The following is a 22,006-nucleotide window of genomic DNA, read 5'->3' as shown; positions in this document are numbered from 1 at the left end:
ATTATAGGAATCCCAAGCTCACCAAATCAGCAACATCCGCATCTATGATATTATTATGGATACTCCGCGGGTACGGTGACATCCATCACTATTATGTCTGTCTGTAAGGTGGTGACTTGTGTGGTCTCCTGCAGGTGGTGATCGTGGGTAACGGCGCTGTGGGGAAGTCTTCGATGATCCAGCGGTACTGTAAGGGCACGTTCACCAAGGATTACAAGAAGACAATCGGCGTTGACTTCCTCGAGAGACAGATCACGTGAGTCCTCGACGAGAGTGTGTGATGGAGGTGGTGCTGGTGGTGGTAGTGGTAATAATGGTGCTAGTAGTATTGGTGATGTAGTGGTAGTGGTGGTGATAGTGGTAGTCGTGGTGGTGTCTCTGGTAGTGGTAGTCGTTGTGGTAGTTGTGGTGGTAGTAATATTGGTAGTAGTAGTAGTAGTAGCTAGGGTAGCTACTTTTGCATCAGGATATTTAATTTTAATGTAATAAAATGGTGGCGAAGGTGTGGGTATTGGGAGAGGCTGGAGGCCACTATTCAAAAAAGTAATAGTTGTAGTAGTAGTGGTGGTAGTGGCAGCATTGGTGGTGGTGGTAGTAGAGGTGGTGGTGGTAGTAGTAGGGAAACTGTCAGTGCATCTGGTCTGGCCTGAACCAGAAATGCACAAACTGTATGTGTGTGTGTGTGTGAGAAGTAACCAACGTCGTGTGGATTGTAGGAAAGGAACCAGCAGCCAGAATCCCTTGGGCAGGGATCCGTCAAGTGAGGACAACATCCTGGACGATAGCAGTGATCCTACTCAGTCGGAAAATTTTGATTCAACAAGAGGTGTACATGAGGTCCACAAATAGGGTACTGCCCAAATGCCAGCAAGTCCTTCCTCATTGTAAAACCAGAATATCATGCCCGGGCTATAGAAGTGCTCAACGGAACTGAGGGCAAAATAACAATAGGCCGGCCAAATATATCTAGGTGCGGTAATCGGCACGAATGGTTTCAAGACCGAGTACGTAATGGGAAAGGTAAATGAGTGAGTGAAGGAAATCCAAGATTTGTCTGATATTGTTAATACTGGAACTACTTGATGCGCACTATCCACGATATCGGATCTCTACTCCACCCTCTGGAAGAAGGCATCAAGGTCGCTTTTATTCCAACACTAGTGAAAAGTCGTCACTTAACCCCGAGACTGGGAGGAATGGAATTTACTAATCCAGATGAGCTTGCTGCCACTGAACATCGGAGCTCTGTGAATCTAACGGCAGCCCTCACTGAACACATAATTGCTCAAAATGCAGCAAGTGAGGTGGACACCAACGAATTAAACAAGATTAGACGGTTCATTACTACAGAACGGCAGCATTATCAGCGAATTTGAGAAAAAAGTAGCTACAGTGCAGGAGGTGGGCGCCTCGAACTAGCTAACAAACAAGAATTAACAGATGCCATTGCTCTAAGCCTAAGGTATGGTTGGCCAGTAGAAGGTTTGTCCACCCAATGAGTGTGTGGTTCATCCTACGACATTTACTACGCCTTGGTGTGCAAGAGATGGGGCTTCATATGCATGAAGCATGATGAATTAAGCGATCTCACAGCAAATATACTGAAGGAAATCTACCATGACGTCACGGTGGAACCTACCCTCCTTCCACTGAACGTTGAGAACTTCCAAAACACAACGAAGCCTCGGTGGACATCAGTGCTCGAGGATTATGGATGTGGGGACAGCGAGCCTTCTTTAATATCAGGATATTCGACCACATGGTCGCATGTCAATGTAACCTGTCTTTCGAGTCTGCACACAAGAGAAACGAGAAAGACAAGAAAAGGGCATAAGCTAAGAGAATTCAGAATGTGGATCAAGGCAGCTTCACTCCTCTGGTGTTCACAACTTCTGGCGGGATAGGACCAAGTGCAAGATGCTTCTACGCAAACCTGGCCAAGGTATTATTGTATATGATTGAAGTAGCAGCCCAGAAGCTACGTTGTAGCCTGGTTGAAATGTCGCCTTTCCTTCTCTTTACTTAAGTCTGCATTGCTTTGCCTCAGGGGAACGAGATCTTCTACCCCAAAGCCAACAACAGTCACAGATAAATGACTCTGAGGCAACAGTCACTGAATGCGGCATAGATCTGTGGCTTAACTAACTCAACACAGCTTGCGTAGCTACTTTTGTATTAGAATATTTAATATTACAGTAATAAAATGGTGGCGAAGGTGTGGCTATTGGGGGGGCCTGGAGACCACGTTGTAAAAAAAATGGTGGTGGTATTAGTAGTAGTGGTGGCATGACGGTGGTGGTAGTACTGTAGTGTAGTGGTGGAGGTGATAGTGGTAGTAGTGGTAGTAGTAGTGGTGGTAGTATCAGTGGTGGTGGTGGTAATAATAATAATAATAATAAAAAAAAAAATAATAATAATAATAAAATAAATAATAATAATAATAAATAATAATAATAATAAAATAAATAATAATAATAATAATAATAATAATAGATGACAATGATCTAGAGTGAGATATATTTAGCATAATTAGTTGTGTTTCTAGTTGTGTAATGTAACACAGTAGTGATGACTGCAAAAATAATTCTTGACCACGTGTTGGACACAGGTTGAGTGGGGAGGAGGTACGGCTTATGTTGTGGGACACGGCAGGACAGGAGGAGTTCGACGCTATCACCAAGGCTTACTACAGGGGCGCCCAGGCCTGTGTCGTCGCCTTCTCCACCACCGACCGAGACTCCTTCAGTGCTGTGAGAAAGTGGAAGAAGAAGGTACTGTACATTAATTTATCACCCAGTGTCCGGGGACTGAAGCTGCGAGTTATGAGTTGTTTTTCACAACATCCTAGAGACCTAGACTGTTGACAGTTGTACACGACTTGTTAAGTTCTTCACATCTTAGAGTGTTCACAGTTGTACACAACCTTGTTAAGTTCATTACAACATCCTAGAGTGTTCACAGTTGTACACAACCTTGTTAAGTTCCTCACAACATCCAAGTGCTGACAGTTGTACACAACCTTGTTAAGTTCCTCACAACATCCAAGTGCTGACAGTTGTACACAACCTTTTAAGTCTTGGCTGTGTACAAGTGCTGGAACAGAATTGACGAGTTGACGGTTTTGGGTAAACACAAGAAATACACTCTGCCACGTTCGTAGAGTGATAATGTATATATAATTTGTAATAAAAGTTTAAAATCCTGCTATAATAGTCGAGATAAGTTTATTTCTCTAGAAACAGGGCCGCCATTTGCACTTACCCTGCAGACGACGTACGTATCAAGATACAGTAAGTCCTCATTTAACATCTAGGGTACGTTCCTGAAAATGCCACATTATACGAAACAACGTTAAGCAGATCAATTTTCCCCATAAGAAATAAATGAAATATGGGAGTTACGTTCTTGAGCCTCCCTTTGCCCCATGAAATACATACTTATATAGAAATTCAATGACATTTTTATAGAATATATATATATATATATATATATATATATATATATATATATATATATATATATATATATATATATATATATATATATATATATATATATATATATATATATATATATATATATATATATATATATATATATATATATATATATATATATATATATATGTGTGTGTGCTGATAACCACAAGGAAAGAAGAAAACACGAAGTTCCCAAGCCCTTTCGTGTAATTCACATCTTCAGGGGTGTGTGCAGTCTGCACTCATCACTGAAGATGTGAATTACTCGAAAGCGCTTGGGAACTGCGTGTTTTCATCTTTCCTTGTGGTTATCAGCATATACCTGGATCAAGCGCACCCACAGTGATTTACTTGCATATATATACATATATATATATAATCAACACCTCAACCCGCCAGGATTCGAACCCACGGCCCACGAGCCCATGACTGTGACCGGGGAACGCTAACCGCTGGACCACCAGGATACTAAAAGCAGTCCTAGACTTTGTTATATTTCACACAAAGCCTGTTCAACGAGCTTATGGCGCCGTGAATCTCTAATGGGGACTACCCGTATCACGTAGGTGGTCAGAGTAACGTTTTACCAAATCCGGCTTCGAAACACAGGATCCATATATATTTCATTAGCCCAATAAAGCACACGGACTTCTACATACAATCACCACCTGAACCCGCCAGGATTCGAACCCATGGCCCACTAGCCTATGAATGTGACATAGTACCGAAACAACGTAAAGCATGGCGACTTTATACGAGGACTTTACGAGTGAATTGAAAAGTAATGACATTGTCTGGAGTTTGTTTTTGAGAATTCCTGACGCTTGGTAAACATGGGTAAACATGACATCATAGTGCTGTTATTGTTTTGATGATTCACTAATGAACCACTGGGATATATCATCATTTATATTAAATAATGTGTAAAAAAAATTTAACAACCATAATCCATAAGTATTTGGATGCTTAGATTCGAGATAGGCTATTGGGTAAATTTTAAGGTTTGGTCATCCTTGTACTTAGATATGCAGACTATGTTTTTTCTGATGGTTTGCGATGTGTTATGAACGAGTTTGACATTCATTTCTATCGGAAATCACTAGTTTTGAGTTACTATCCCCCTCCCCCGTGTATGTTAAGCTAACCTTATAACTTATAATATAACTTATTATACCTAACCTAACCTAACCTAACATATGACCTGTATTTTCTTATGCGATCGAAAAATGTTTGCAACAGAAATCCTGTAGAGATAATGTGTCTTATTGTTTAAAGTACTTAATCCCATAGTTAGAATCGTAAGGTTCCCCAGATGACCAAAACCAAAATAATACCAATACTGTTTGGAATGTTTATACTATGCAATTTGTTTTATGGACAGCTAATACCCATTGAATTAGTTAATGTGCTCAGTAATATTTATATATTCAATATAGCATTACTGTGTTGCACAGTAAAACACAATTAATTATCTAATAATATTTATTTAGAGCCGATCAGCCGAGAAGGTTGGACAACTACTTCCAGGGTTCATCAGGGCAGATGAAATAAATTTACCCAAAGTAGATGCCATCCAGCTATGAAGCTCGTTAAATTACATCTGTCATCTGATCATCTCAAGCCCATCCCGTGGCCATGGTCATCCCTAGTCCTCCCACAACATTAAATATAGACATCAGTGACGAAAACTTACATTTTCCAGACATGAAATAGAGAACAGTGATGAAAACTTCCATGTTGGAGTTATCGGTCTTTTGCATCATTTTGGCACCCAGCAAGTAAATACACACGATGATACTTGAGCAGTAATTTATTTTGACCGAAAAATAAGTTATGTCTATATAGATCAACATTGTATATGGCCACAAGACCTGTAATTTTGCTGGTAAACAACACTTAATAATGGATGTTGTACACCGCAGCTGGCTGCCTCTACGCTCCCTCTTTGCAGCTCCAGGGAATCATTGACATCACAACCAATCACAGAGCTTTTCTCAGTCACGTGACTTTTAAGCAACTTCAACCCTTAAATTTTACACTTTTTGCCCTAATTTATTTAAATATATCATTACCATTGTGAATTTAAACGTTTTCTTTACCCATTGACTTGCCATCTTACGAAAAAATTCCGACCGTCAACTCATCCATTCTTGTGTTACGCATTTGGGACATTATGATGATACTTTACTCTGTTTTTCTCCACTGATTTATGGTGTTGTATAATGTGTGTACCATCATGAAGTGTGTATGTGTACCATCATGAGGTGTGTATGTGTACCATCATGAGGTGTGTGTGTACCATTATGAGTTGTGTGTGTACCATCATGAGGTGTGTGTGTACCATCATGAGGTGTGTGTGTGTGTGTGTGTACCATCATGAGGTGTGTATGTGTACCATCATGAGGTGTGTATGTGTACCATCATGAGGTGTGTGTGTACCATCATGAGGTGTATATAGTGCGTGTACCATCATGAGGTGTGTATGTGTACCATCATGAGGTGTGTGTGTACCATCGCCAGGTTGTGTGCGTACCATCATGAGTGTGTGTGTGTGTGTGTGTACCATCATGAGGTGTGTGTGTGTGTGTGTGTGTACCATCATGAGGTGTGTATGTGTACCATCATGAGGTGTGTGTACCATCATGGGGTGTATATAGTGTGTGTACCATCATGAGGTGTGTGTGTGTACCATCATGAGTGTGTGTGTACCATCATGGGTTGTGCGTACCATCATGAGGTGTGTGTGTGTGTGTGTGTGTACCATCATGAGGGTGTGTGTGTGTGTGTGTGTACCATCATGAGGTGTGTGTGTGTGTGTGTACCATCATGAGGTGTGTGTGTGTGTGTGTACCATCATGAGGTGTGTATGTGTACCATCATGGTGTGTGTGTACCATCATGAGTTGTGTGTGTACCATCATGGAGGTGTGTGTGTGTGTGTACCATCATAAGGTGTGTATGTGTACCATCATGAGGTGTGTATGTGTACCATCATGTAGGTGTATGTGTACCATCATGAGGTGTGTATGTGTACCATCATGAGGTGTGTGTGTGTGTGTGTGTGTGTGTGTGTGTGTGTGTGTGTGTGTGTGTGTGTGTGTGTGTGCGTGTGCCATCATGAGGTGTGTGTGTGTGTGTGTGTGTGTGTGTGTGTGTGTGTGTGTGTGTGTGTGTGTGTGTTTGTGTGTGTGTGTGTGTGTATCATGAGGTGTGTGTGTGTACTATCAGGGGTGTGTGTGTGTGTGTGTGTGTGTGTGTGTGTGTGTGTGTGTGTGTGTGTGTGTGTGTGTGTGTGTGTGTGTGTGTGTGTGTATGTGTGTGTGCTATCATGAGGTGTGTGTGTGCGTGTGTACCATCATGAGGTGTGGGTACCATAATGAGGTGTACATTGGGTGTGTACCTACAGGTGGAGGACGAGTGTGGTAACATACCCATGGTGTTGGTCCAGAACAAGATCGACCTCATCGACCAAGCCACCGTCAAGCCGTGAGTAGCTGCCCTAAGTGTGTGTACCCTAGTGTAGCGTACCGTAGTGTAGTGTGTACCCTGGTGTAGCGTACCGTAGTGTAGTGTGTACCCTAGTGTAGTGTGTACCCTAGTGTACCATAGTGTAGTGTGAACCGTAGTGTGTGTGTACCCTAGTGTAGTATATATTCTAGTTTAGAACAAATGCCAGTATTCTCGCTGACACCAACTGTAGCAGCATCGAGGCTAACATTATCCACGTTACCTGTATGGACGACATTACACTGCCAAAGCAGCTACTTTACAGTAATGTGTGCCCTAGTGTACCATAGTGTAGTGTGTGCCTTAGTGTACCATAGTGTAGTGTGTGCCCTAGTGTACCATAATGTAGTGTGTGCCCTAGTGTACCATAGTGTAGTGTGTGCCCTAGTGTACCATAGTGTAGTGTGTGCCCTAGTGTACCATAGTGTAGTGTGTGCCCTAGTGTACCATTTCCACACAATTTTTGTGATGCCATATGGCAGCAGGGTCTACCATTAGACAACACATTATGTTCCAATATCTTCCCAGGTGGTAGCACCTCCCTGTTTGGTAGCTGCTTACTATCTACTGCCTGGCAGGTACTTAGTGTAGTGTGTACCATAGTGTAGTGTGCACCGTAGTGTAGTGTGTACATTGTGAAAAAATGAGCAACCCAGTGTACAATAGTGTAGTAAGTACCATAGTGTAGTCACGCAGTGGTTGTCTGACGAAAACTTAAGCGAGTGGAAAGTTGTGAGTAGTGGGAAGACCAAGCTGGTGGTGAAGAAGTACACCAAGGATACGACAACAACGACAACAACAGCTAAGTGTACCAACCCGTTCAGTCCCTTGATAGACGAATTGGACGTTAGTACAGTCAGGGACAGGGATGGCAAGGAAGGTATAAAATAATTGTTGGCGACTCACAGGTAAGGTACGTCGACAGGGCCTTTTGTGGTCAAAACAAAAATAGGATGAGGGTGTGTTTGCCAGGAGCTGGGGTGGGGGATATAATTGACAGGATGGACAATATCTTGTCTGGTAATGGGAACAAACCCAATATCTGCCTCAGTGCAGGAGGCAATGATATTGGCCGGTGTAGGAGCGAGGAGCTTCTTGATAAGTTCAAGGCAGCGATAGATCGTATTAGGTCTAAGGGAGGGATCCCTATCATATGCTGTGTCCTGCCTAGAAGGAGAGTTGGCAGTGAATGGTTGTCAAGGGCGGTTGGTGTCAATGACCGTCTTGACAGATATTGCAAGTCAATATCCGTCCCATTCATTGACAACTGGGACAACTTCTACGGCAGAAGGGACCTTTATGCTAATGATGGGGTGCACCTGTCTTGGGATGGGGTGGCAACCCTGGCTGGGTCTCTTGAGGGGGCAGTTCAAAGGATATCGAAGTCTTTAAACTGCTAGGGGAACATATGGGCACGGGGGTGGGGGAAACTGCAGTGGGAGCGGGTAAACAAAGTAAAAGATTACAGGGAAATAGTGTTAGGAATGATGACAAAACTAAATTAAACAGGGAGTTTAAAACTAAACGCGGTAAAGGGAGGATTCAGAACACGACTAACTTAAATGTCTGCTACACGAACAGTAGAAGTATGAGAAACAAAATGGATGATATTAGGGCCTTGGTATGTACCGAAAAAATCGATATAATAGCATTCACTGAAACACGGATCAACCTAGACTCACGCGAGTTGCCGGTCGAATACCAAATTGCGGGTTACAAATTGATCCATACCGATAGGCAAACCAGGAAAGGAGGCGGAGTAGCAATCTATGTTAGGGATAATCTGAAGTGTGAAATAAATAAGGAAATAAAAATTGAGCGGAATACAGAAACAATTTGGATAGAATTAAACGACGGTAGGGAAAAATTAATCACAGGAGTAATATATAGACCTCCCAATCTTGATAAGAGTCAATGAGCGACTTATCTGGGATGAAATGCGCAGGGCTTCCATACACAACAAAGTCTGTATAGTAGGCGACTTTAACCTTGGCCAAATAGATTGGACTGACCTTACGGTTAACTCAGAGTCAGAGGATTGTCTCGAGACGATCCAGGACTGTTTCCTAAGTCAACATGTAACCGAACCCACAAGGGGTAATAATATACTCAATTTAGTTCTGTCGAACAGAGAAAACCTCATTAGCAATGTCGAGGTAGGGAACGAACTTGCAAACAGCGATCACAAAGAAATTCGATTCCAGTTAGATTTTCAGGGCAGACGTAAGGAAAATTCCACTGAAGTACCAGATTTCAGAAGGGCAAACTTTGACAGTTTAAAGAGGCAGCTGAGAGAGGGGGTGTCGCGCTTGGCCGTGAACCTGACAGATGACTCCGACCTGATAACGACATCTGAGACTGCCGAGTTCCACCTCATTTTAAATAATGTGTTACTTAATGCATAGAGGCAGAACATACCATACAAAAGACTCAGATCAGACAACAATGACCCTAAATGGATTAATAATTATTTAAAGAACATCATTGGCCAAAGGAAGGCTATAGGTAGAAGGATAAAGCGTGGCGAAATTTACCTCCAGGATTATTATAAGATATTGGCGAGTAGGGTTAAAAGCGAGATAAGGAAAGCCAAGAGGAATAATGAGGAAAGGATAGCAAGGGAGGCGAAGACAAACCCCAAAGCATTCTACCAAATGTATCAAACTAAAACACGAGAAAAGATTGGACCAATACGGTCAGATACCGGCGAGCTCACTGATGACGACGGAGAAATGAGCAATAATTTGAATAAATATTTTTCAACAGTTTTCACCACCGAAAATTTAAACATGATACCCGAGGCACCGACTCTATTCAGAGATAGTGAAGAAAACAAATTAAGCGAGATAGTAGTGACTAGTAACGATGTTAGTAAGCAAATAGACAAACTAAAGCCTAATAAGTCACCTGGTCCCGATGAGATATTTGCCAGAGTATTAAAGGAATGTAAGGAAGAGCTTAGTATGCCCTTAGCTAAGTTGTTTAACATGTACATAAAAACAGGTGTAGTACCAGAATCCTGGAGGATAGCGAATGTAATACCGATTTTCAAGAAGGGGGATAGATCACTATCCTCTATCGCCCAATCAGTCTAACATCAATAGTAGGCAAATTACTGGAAGCAATCATTTCAAACTCTATTCGAAATCACCTGGAGAAGCACCTATTGATCAATGATTCCCAGCATGGCTTCACAAGAGGACGTTCTTGTCTAACTAATCTATTAACATTCTTTTCATCAGTTTTCGAATTGGTGGACGAGGGGCACAATTATGATGTAGTATATCTCGACTTTAGCAAAGCCTTCGACAGAGTCCCCCACGAAAGACTAATTAGAGAGGTAGAAGCTTATGGCATCAAAGGTAACATCCTTAAATGGATTAGGGCGTGGTTACAGGACAGGAAACAGCTAGTGAGCATTAACGGCACTAAGTCCCATTGGAGCAACTTCACAAGTGGAGTTCCCCAAGGCTCAGTACTTGGACCATTATTATTTATTATATACATAAACGACATAGATATCGGCATAGACAGCAACATAAGTAAATTTGCTGATGACACTAAAATAGGACGTGTAATTAAATCTGACGAGGACTCCGGAAAACAACAGGAAGATCTAAACAAATTTTTCGAATGGTCTGAAAAATGGCAGATGAAATTCAACGTGGACAAATGTAAATTTCTCAGTATAGGAGATGTAAACAGGGAAACCAGATACCAGATGAACAACGATGCCATAGAGAAATCCGACTGCGAGAGAGATTTAGGAGTAAAGATAAGTAGGAACCTTAAGCCAAGTAAACAATGTGTTTTTGCTCGTAACAAGGCTAATAAAGTACTTGGGTTCATACAAAGGAGTGTTAGTTACAAGACTAGCGAGGTCATCCTAAAACTGTATCTTGCTCTTTTGATACCACACCTGGATTACTTAGTTCAATTCTGGTCACCGTATTACAGAATGGATATAGAATCATTGGAATGAATTCAGAGGAGAATGACAAGACTAATCCCGGGCATTAGGATCCTTGAGTATAGAGACAGGTTAAAGCACCTTAATTTGCATTCCCTCGAGAGACGTAGAGCGAGGGGCGACCTGATAGAGGTGTATAAGTGGAAGTCAGGGCTAAACAAAGGGGACATTACAAAGGTATTCAAACTATCCAACCAGGAGCGAACTCGTAACAATGGTTTTAAATTAGACAAATTTTTATTTAGTCGTGAAATAGGTAAACACTGGTTTTGAAACAGAGTTGTGGATGAATGGAACAAGTTGCCAAATATCATCATTAACTCGAATACGCTGAATAGCTTCAAACATTGGTTGGATGCTTATATGAGCATTCGGGGTTGGGTGTAAACGGGACTACCCAGTATGGGCCAATAGGCCCGCTGCAGTTTCCTCCATTCCTACATTCTTATGTTCTTATGTTCTTATGTTCTCAACCTTTTTCACTCCATTCCCCCCTTGAGGAATTTTCAACATCCTCGTGGCCTCCTTCATTTTTCTCCCAGAACAGACAAACAGACAAGTGATAAAGACTAAAGAATGATAAAGAAGGACAGATAAATAGGACAAGAGTTAGAATGGCAAACACACACTCACACACACACATACATAACACGCCCATGCACTCACGCATAAAGCACACATACAGTCATATACAAACATGCACACAGGTAAACATTCACACTCAAGCTAGCAAGCTGAAGTGTACTTCCTGTAAGCAAGAACACGCCTCCTTTGACAAGCACTGCCCAACTTGGAAGAATGAGAAGAATAGTGAGTCATACCAATTTAGCACTAAAAATGGTAGGATTATATAAGTAAAGAATGAGTATGAACAACAATGGCACCAATAAATATGGAAATAATTAATATAGGAAGTGTACAAATATTTCACCCACGTAAAGCAGCGACCACATGAATTATGAAACAAAATAACTAACACCAATTACGGAGTATATTATGCTTGAGTCAAGCTCAAACACAATATATGGTTCAGAGACAATACACCCCATTGTTTTCGTGATGGTATCCAAGGCCAGACTGAGATCATTGGTCCTATTACCACTTGCAAAGGGATGGACACGTACTGAACAAGTCAGTTCAGCAGCTCGGTCCAGCGCCTGTCACACAGACAGGGACTAGACCTGTGAAATCTTAAATAATCCGTAAAAAAATAAAAAATAAGCACCAGAGTATGTAAATATTAAAATTATATTGTCGTTATGATTAAACAAAATGACAAAAAAAAAGAATGAAAATTCTCTTCTGCCAAGTCAAAATAAGTAATACAAGTTTTGTTTAATTGAGATTCCCAGCATTATTTGGAAATGTACAAAAGCTCGCCGTGGCTCTCCGTGGCTCCCCTAAATTCTTGCCGTGGCTCCTTTCCGGGCCATGGCCCCCAGGTTGAGAACCACTGGTGTAGTGTGTACCGTAGTGAAGTGTGTAGTATTGTGTAGTGTACCATAGTGAGTGTGTACCAGAGTGAAGTGTGTACTATCGTGTAGTGTGTACAGTAGTGTACCATAGTGTAGTGTGTACCATAGTGTAGTATGTACCGTAATGTAGTGTGTGCCAAAGTGTAGTGTATACCATAGTGTAGTGTGTACCATAGTGAAGTGTGTACCATTGTGTAGTGTGTACCGTATTGTACCATATTGTAGTGTGTACCGTAGTGTAGTGTGTACCATAGTGTAGTGTGTACCGTAGTGTAGTGTGTACCGTAGTATACCGTAGTGAAAGGTGTACCATAGTGTAGTGTACCATAGTGAAGTGTGTACCGTAGTGTGTTCCGTAGTATAGTGTGTACCGTAGTGTACCGTAGTGAAATGTGTACCATAGTGTAGTGTGTACCATAGTGAAGTATATACCATAGTGTAGTGTGTACTGTAGTGTAGTGTGTACCATAGTGTACTGTAGTGAAGTGTGCACCATAGAATAGTGTGTACCATAGTGTATCGTAGTGTAGTGTACCGTAGTGAAGTGTTTACCATGGTGTAGTTTGTAGTGTAGTGTGTAACATAGTGAAGTGTGTACCATAGTGTACTGTGTACGCGCCACTCTACAACCACCTACACTCAACAACCACCCACACTCCAATCTGCAATCATTCACACTCCACTCTACAACCATACACACTCCACTCTACAACCACCCACACTCCACTCTGCAACCACCCACACTCCACTCTATAACCACCCACACTCCACTCTACAACCACCCACACTCTACTCTACAACCACCCACACTCACCATACAACCACACACTCTACAACCACCCACACACCTACATCCACCCACACCTTCTGCAACCACCCACACTCCACTCTACAACCACCCACACTCCACTCTACAACCATCCACACTCCACCTGCAACCACCCACACCCACTCACAACCACCCACACCTGCAACCACCCACACCACAACCACCCACACTCCACTCTACACCACCCACACTCCACTCTACAACCACCCACACTCCACTCCTGCAACCACCCCCACTCACTCTGACCCACACTCACTCTGCAACCACCCACACTCCACTCTGCAACCATCCACACTCCACTCCTGACCATCCACACTCCACTCCTGACCATCGACCTCCCTCTGCAACCACCCACACTCCACTCAACAACCACCCACTCACTCTGCAACCATCCACACTCCACTCTACAACCATCCACACTCCCTCTACAACCATCCACACTCCACTCTGCAACCACCTACACTCCACTCTGCAACCACCCACACACTCTGCAACCACCCACACTCCTGACCACCCACTCCACTCTGCACCATCCACACTCACTCTACAACCACCACACTCACTCTGCAACCACCCACTCACTCTGCAACCACCCACACTCCACTCTGCAACCACCCACCTCCCTCTGCAACCATACACCTCCTACAACCATCCACACTCCACTCTCTGACCATCGACACTCCACTCTGCAACCACCACACTCCACTCTGCAACCACCACACTCCACTCTGCAACCACCCACCTCCACTCTACAGCCACCACTCTACTCTACAACCACCCACACTCCACTCCTGACCACCCACACTCTACAACCACCCCACTCCCACTCTACATCACCACACACTCCACCTCTGCAACCACCCACACTCCTCTCTATACCCACACTCCCTTTCTGACCATCCACACTCCACTCTACAACCACACTCCACTCTGCAACCACCCACACTCTGCAACCACCCACTCCTGACCACCCTCCACACTCCTGCACCATCCACACTCCACTCCCAGCCACCCCACACACTCCACTCTACAACCACCCACACTCACTCTACAACCACCCACACTCACTCTGCAACCACACACTCCACTCTACCCAACCATCTCACTCCACTCTGACAACCCACACTCCACTCTACAACCACCCACACTTTGACCACCACACTCCTGACCACCCACCTCCACTCTACACCATCCACACTCCACTTCCTGACCACCTCCACTCTACAACCACACACTCCACTCTACAACCTACACTCAATCTACAACCATCACTCCATCTACAGCCACCCACACTCACTCTACAACCATCTGCCTCCACTCTATATACCCACACTCCCTCTACACCCACCCCACTCTACAACCACCCCTCATCACCACTCCACTCTACAACCACCCACACTCCACTCTGTACCTACACTCTGACCACCCACATACAGCCACCCCACATCCTCTACCACACCATCCACACTCACTCTGCAACCACCCACATCTCTCTACAGCCAACCACACTCCACTCTACAACGACCCACACTCCACTCTGCAAACACCCACACTCTACAGCCACCCACTCCACTCTGCAACCATCTGCTCACTCAACCCACACCCACACTCCACTCTGACCACCCACTCACTCTGCCAGCCACCCACACTCCACTCTGCAACCACCCACTCTCCAGCACCCCACACTCCTGTACCCACACTCCTCTACACCACCACACTTCCATCACAACAAACCCCACACTCCACTCTACAACCACCCACACTCCACCTACAACCACCCACACCCACCTGCAACCACCCACACCCACTCTACAACCATCCACACCCACTACAACCATCCACCCACCCCTGCAACCATCACACCCACAACCACCCACACTCCACAACCACCCACACTCCACTCCTACAACATCCACACACTCCCTACAACCATCCACACCCACCTACAACCATCCACACTCCACTCTACAACCACCTTACACTCCACTGCAACCACCCACTACCCACACTCTGCAACCACCCACACCCATTCCTGCAACCACCCACACCCACTCTATAACCACCCACACCCACTCTGCAACCACCCACACCCACCTGCAACCACCCACACCCACCCCTACAACCACCCACACCTACAACCACCCACACCCACTCTACATCCACCCACACCCACTCCTGCGCACCCGAACTCCACTCTGCCAACCTCCTGCACCTCCTGCAACCACCCCACCCACTCTCCACAACCACCCACACTCCACCTACAACCACCCACACCACCCATAACCACCCACAATCCAATCTACAATCCACCCACATTCCCACTCTACAACCAACCACACCTCCCAACCCCAACCACAATCCACCTGCAACGACCCACACCACAACCACCCACACTCCCACACAACCACCCACACCCACCTGCAACCACCCACACCCACAACCACCCACACCCACTCTGCAACCACCCACACCCACCTGCAACACCCACACCACTGTGCCACCTCCCACAACACCCCACAACCACCCACACCCACCTTGGAACCACCCACACCCACCTCCAACCACCCACACCCACTCTACCCACACTCCACTCTACAATCACCCACACTCCACTCTACAACCACCCACATTCCACTCTGCAACCACCTACACTCCACTCCACAGCCACCCACACTCTACAACCACCCATATTCCTCTCAACAACCACCCATACTCTACTCAACAACCATCCACACTCCACTCCACAACCACCCACACTCTACAACCACCCACACTCCACTTTACAACCACCTGCCACCCACCTATAACCACCCACACCAACTCTATAACCACCCACACCCACCCTACAACCACCCACACTCCTTTACAACAACCACACTCCACTCCTACAACCACCCACACTCCACTCTACAACCACCTACACTCTACAACCACCCACACTCCACTCTACAACCACCCACAATCCACTCTACAACCATCCACACTCCACTCTACAACCAACCACACTCCTCTCTACAACCAACCACACTCCACTCCAAACGACCCACACTCCACAACCACCCACACTCCCACCCACAACCATCTACACCCACCCAACCCACCCACACTCCTCTCCACAACCACCACACCCACCCACACCACCCACACCCACTCCACAACAAACCCACACTCCACTTCTACAACCACCCACACTCCCACAACCACCCACACCCACCTGCAACCACCCACACCCACTCTACAACCATCCACACCCACTCAACCATCCACACCCACTCCCACAACCATCGACACTCCACTCCTACAACCACCCACACCCACCCAACAACCACACACACCCACTCCTACAACCATCCACACCTACAACCATCCACACCCACTCTGCAACCATCCACACCTCACTCTACAACCACCTCCACTCCACTCTAACCACCCACACCTACTTCACCACCCACCCACCTCTGCACACCCACACTCCACTCTACAACCACCCACACCCACTCCCCACAACCACCAACACTCCACTCTGCAACCACCCCACACCCACTCTACACAAACCACACCCACACTCTACAACCACCCACACCCACTCTACATCCACCCACACCCATTCCTGCAAGCACCCAACTCCACTCTACAACCCACACCCCCACACAACCACCCACACCCCACTCCTACAACCACCCACAATCACTCCCACAACCATCCACACCCCACTCTACAACCAACCACACCCTACAACCCACCACAATCCACTCCAGCAACACCCACACCTACAAACACCCACACTCCACCAACCATCCACACTCCACCTACAACCATCCACACTCCACTCCAACAACCACCCACACCTACTCTGCAACCACCCACACCCTACAACCATCCACACCCACTCCTTCTGCAACCATCCACACTCCACTCTACAACCATCACACTCCACTCCCTACAACCACCCACACCCACCTGCCAACCACCCACAACCACTCTCAAACCACCCACTATCTCCCCCACCACCCACACCCAACCTCAAACCACCCACACCCACCTACAACCACCCACACCCACTCTACAACCACCCACACCCACCATGCAAACCACCACACCTCTGCCCCACCCACACCCCCACAACCACCCACACTCCACTCTGGCAACCACCCACACCATTCTGACAACACCCAAACCCACCCCACAACCACCTGCACTCAACAAACCACCACACCCACCTGCAAACCACCAACACTCCACTCCACAAACCACCACAACCACTCCACAACCATCCACACCCACTCTACAACCAACCACACCCCTGCCAAACCAACCACACTCCACCCAAACATCTCACACTCCACAACCACCACACCCACACACAACCACCCACACCCCACTCTACAACCATCCACACCTACCTTCAACCATCCACACCCACCCACAACCACCCACACCACTCAAACCACCCACACTCCACTCCAAACCATCCACACACCCACCCCACAACCACCCACACTCCACTCTACAAACCACCCACATCTACTACAACCACCCACACCCACCCACAACCACCCACACCCATTCTACAACCACCCACACTCCACTCCACACCCACACCCTGCCAAACCACCCACACCCACCTGCAAACCACCCACACCCACAAACCACCACACACCACCAACAAACCACCCACACCCACTCTACAACCACCCACACTCCACCTGCAAACACCCACACCACTGCACACCCCCACACCCCACCTCCCCACAAACCAATCTGCAACCACCTACACTAATCTACAACCACCCACACTCTACAACCAATCCACACCTGCTCCAACAACCACCTATCACACTCCAACAAACCATCCACACCCACCCAACAAACCAACCAACACCCACAAACCACACACCCACCTCACAAACCACCCACACCCAACCCCACAACCACACCACACCAACCCCACCAACCACCCACACCCACCCACACCTACAACCACCCACACCCACTCTCACATCCAACTAACTAACCCCACCCACACCCACCTCTACAACCACCACACTCTACAACCACCCACACCCCTTCCCAACAACCACAATCCACTCTACAACCATCCACACCCACTCTACAACCAACCACACACTCCACTCTACAACCAACCACACCCACTCTACAACCACCCCACACTCCACTCTAAAACCACCCACACTCTGCAAACCACCCACACCCACTCTACAACCACCCACACTCACTCTACAACCACCCACACCCACTCTACAACCACCCACACTCTACAACCAACCACACACTCCACTCTACAACCACCTACACCTAATTCCACAACCACCCACACTCCACCTCACAAACCACCCACACCACAAACCATCTACACACCCACCACCCCACAACCACCCACACCCACACCCACCCACACCTGCCAACCACCACCACACACCCACATCCACCACACCCACTCTCCAAACCACCCACACCCACCTCACAAACCACCCACACTCTACAACCACCCACACCCACTCTACAACCACCACAATCCACTCTACAACCATCCACACCACTTCAAACCAACCACACTCCCCACAACCACCCACACTGCACCTTCCATCCACACTCCACCTCACCTCACACAAACCAACCACACCTCCCCTACAACACCCACACTCCACTCTCAAACCACCACACTCTACAAACTCCACACCCACCTACAACCATCTCACACTCAACCACCCACACCCTACAACCACCACACCTGCAACCACCACCACCCACCCCACAACCACACACACACTTCCAACCACCCACACCCACAATCCCACCCACACCCACCTTCCACACCACCCACTCCACAACCACCCACACCCCACACCACCCACACACTCCACTCACAACCACCCACACCCACTCCACAACCACCCACACCACACCACACCCACTCTACAAACCACCCACACCCACTCTACAACCATCCACACTCCACTCCAAACCATCCACACTCCACTCTACAACCATCCACACCCACTCTGCACAAACCACCCACACCCACCAACCACCCACACCACCTACAACCATCCACACCCCCCACAACCATCCACACCCACCTACAACCATCCACACCACCCCACAACACCCACACCTCTACAACCACCCACACCACTCTACAACCAATCACACCACCTACAACCACCACACCCAATTCTACAACCACCACACTCCACAACCAACACCCACCCAACACACACTCTCTCACAACCACCCACACTCAACCACACAACCCACCCACATCCACCCACACCCACTCCACCCCACCCAACCACCTCACCCCACAACCACCCACACTCCACTCTACAACCACCCACACCCACCCACAACCACCCACACTCCACCCAACCACCCACACCCACCCCACAACCACCCACACCCACTCTGCAACCACTGCACACTCCACCCACAACCACCACACCACCCCACAACCACCACACCCCACAACCACCCACACCCACCTGCAACCACCCACACCACCTCCAAACCACCCACACCCACAACCAACTCCACTCTACAACCACCCACACACGCCACTCTACCAACCACACCCACTCTGCAACCACCACACTCCACTGCTACCCACACTCCCCCACAACCCAATCATATTCCTCTCAAGAACCACCCATCCTCCACCAACAACCACCACACCCAAAACCACCCAAACCACCACACCCACCTACAACCACCCACACCCACTCTACAACCACCCACACTCAATTCTGCAACCACCACACTCCATCTACAACCACCCACATCCATCCTTCAACCACTCCACACCCACCTAGTACCACCCACACCTACCCACAACCATCTACACCCCACAAACCACCCACACCCACCCCACAAACCACACCCACCCACACCCCACTACAACCACCCACACCCACTTCCAAACCACCCACCCACCCACAACCACCCACACCACCCCACAACCATCTACACCACCACCCACACCCACTCTACAACCACTCCACACTCCATTCTACTGTCACCACACTCCACCCTACACACCCACACCTCACTCTACAACCACCACACCCACCCCACACCACCACACTCCACTCTTCAACCACACCAACTCTACAACCAGCCACAATCCACTCTACAACCAACCACACTCCATTCCACAACCACCCACTCTCCACTCTACAACCATCCACACTCCAGTCTACAACCACCCACACTCCACTCCACGACCACCCACACTCCACTCCACAACCACCCACACTCCACTATACAACCACCCACACTTCACTCTACAACCACTTTTTCGCACTTGGTAACATATCAATTCTCATGTACAGAACCAAATACGCAATGTGCTTGAATACCTCCCACGTAAATGTGAATAAGAAAGTGTGAGGCGAGACATACTGCCTCACACGCCTGTACTCCCGCATTTGTGAATAAGTTACCCTTATATAGAACTAAACAAATATTGTAAATGAAATACTGTGTAACATTCAGTGCCATAATATCCTGACAACGGGGTTAATTATTATGACCTTGTAAACTCTGTAATCCTCTGCCTCACAGGATGAGTATGAAAAATCAATCAAACCACACCCACTCATCTAACCACACCACTCACAACCAACCACACCACTCCACACCACCCCACCACACAACCACCACACCACTACAACCACCACACTCCACCACCACCCACACCACTCCACAGCCACCCACACCCACTGTACAACCACACACATTCCACTCCACAACCACCCACACCTACAACCACCACACCACACCCACAACCCCCACACCCACTCCACACCAACCACACCCACCTATAACCACCCACACCCACTGTACCCACACACACTCCACAACCTCCACACTCCACACACTCCTCACACTCCACTCCACCACCCACACGCCACTTAACCACCCACACTCCACTCTATAACCACCCACACCCACTGTACAACCACACACACCACAACCTCCCACACTCCAACCACCACACACCACACCACAACCACCACACCCACTCAACAACCACCACACCACCCAACCACCCACACCCCACTGCACCACACACACCACCTCCCCACACACTCCAACCACTCACACTCCACACCACACCTCACCAACCTCACTCACACTCCACCACCACCCTCACTATTCAACAACCACTCCACACGCCACTTAAATCCCACACCCACACTCCACTTCATAACCACCCACACCCAACCATCTTGATAGCCCACAATCATTCCTTGAAGCAATATTTATTTTTCTGATGTCTTAGTGTTTGTCTACACATTAGATTCTTCAGATGAAGTCGAGTCTCTGAACTCGTCTGTACAGGACATCAGTGAAGGAGGACCTCAACGTTGATCAAGTGTTCAATTTTCTAGTGGAGCGATACTTGGCCCTCATCAACCACACGGATGATATCTATACCACCAAGAGCGTCGGAGAGAGTGAGTATGGGAGATGTAGAGAGAGAGAGTCGGTGAGAATATGGGAGAGGTAGAGAGAGAGAGAGAGAGAGAGAGAGAGAGAGAGAGAGAGAGAGAGAGAGAGAGTATGGAGAGGTAGAGAGAGAGAGAGTCGAGAGAGTGAATATGGGAGAGGTAGAGAGAGAGTGAAATGAGAGTAGAGAGAGAGTGAATATTGAGCGGAGAGAGTGAATATGGAGATTGAATCAGGGAGAGAGAGAGAGTTTAAGACGAGTGGAGAGGTGGTCATGA

The 22,006-nt window shown here is 47.1% G+C and overlaps 1 protein-coding gene across 1 annotated transcript in view; it reads left to right on the top strand.

Annotated features, from left to right (window-relative positions):
- The window catches only part of LOC121859667 (ras-related protein Rab-23-like), a gene marked incomplete at its 3' end in the record, with an annotated part of 37,719 nt that extends 15,968 nt beyond the window's left edge, over positions 1 to 21,751 (top strand). Inside the window, 5 exon segments of the mRNA XM_042356590.1 lie at positions 135 to 256; positions 2,609 to 2,771; positions 6,885 to 6,965; positions 21,588 to 21,604; positions 21,606 to 21,751. Coding sequence (XP_042212524.1) covers positions 135 to 256; positions 2,609 to 2,771; positions 6,885 to 6,965; positions 21,588 to 21,604; positions 21,606 to 21,751 — 529 coding nt within the window.
- Positions 21,752 to 22,006: the final 255 nt, after the last annotated feature.

This window comes from Homarus americanus, unplaced genomic scaffold (assembly GCF_018991925.1).
Source record: "Homarus americanus isolate GMGI-L3 unplaced genomic scaffold, GMGI_Hamer_2.0 scaffold16572, whole genome shotgun sequence".
In the NCBI taxonomy this organism is placed as follows: domain Eukaryota; kingdom Metazoa; phylum Arthropoda; class Malacostraca; order Decapoda; family Nephropidae; genus Homarus; species Homarus americanus.
Note: the sequence above shows the minus strand (reverse complement) of the source record. Positions and strands in the feature narration are given on the sequence as shown.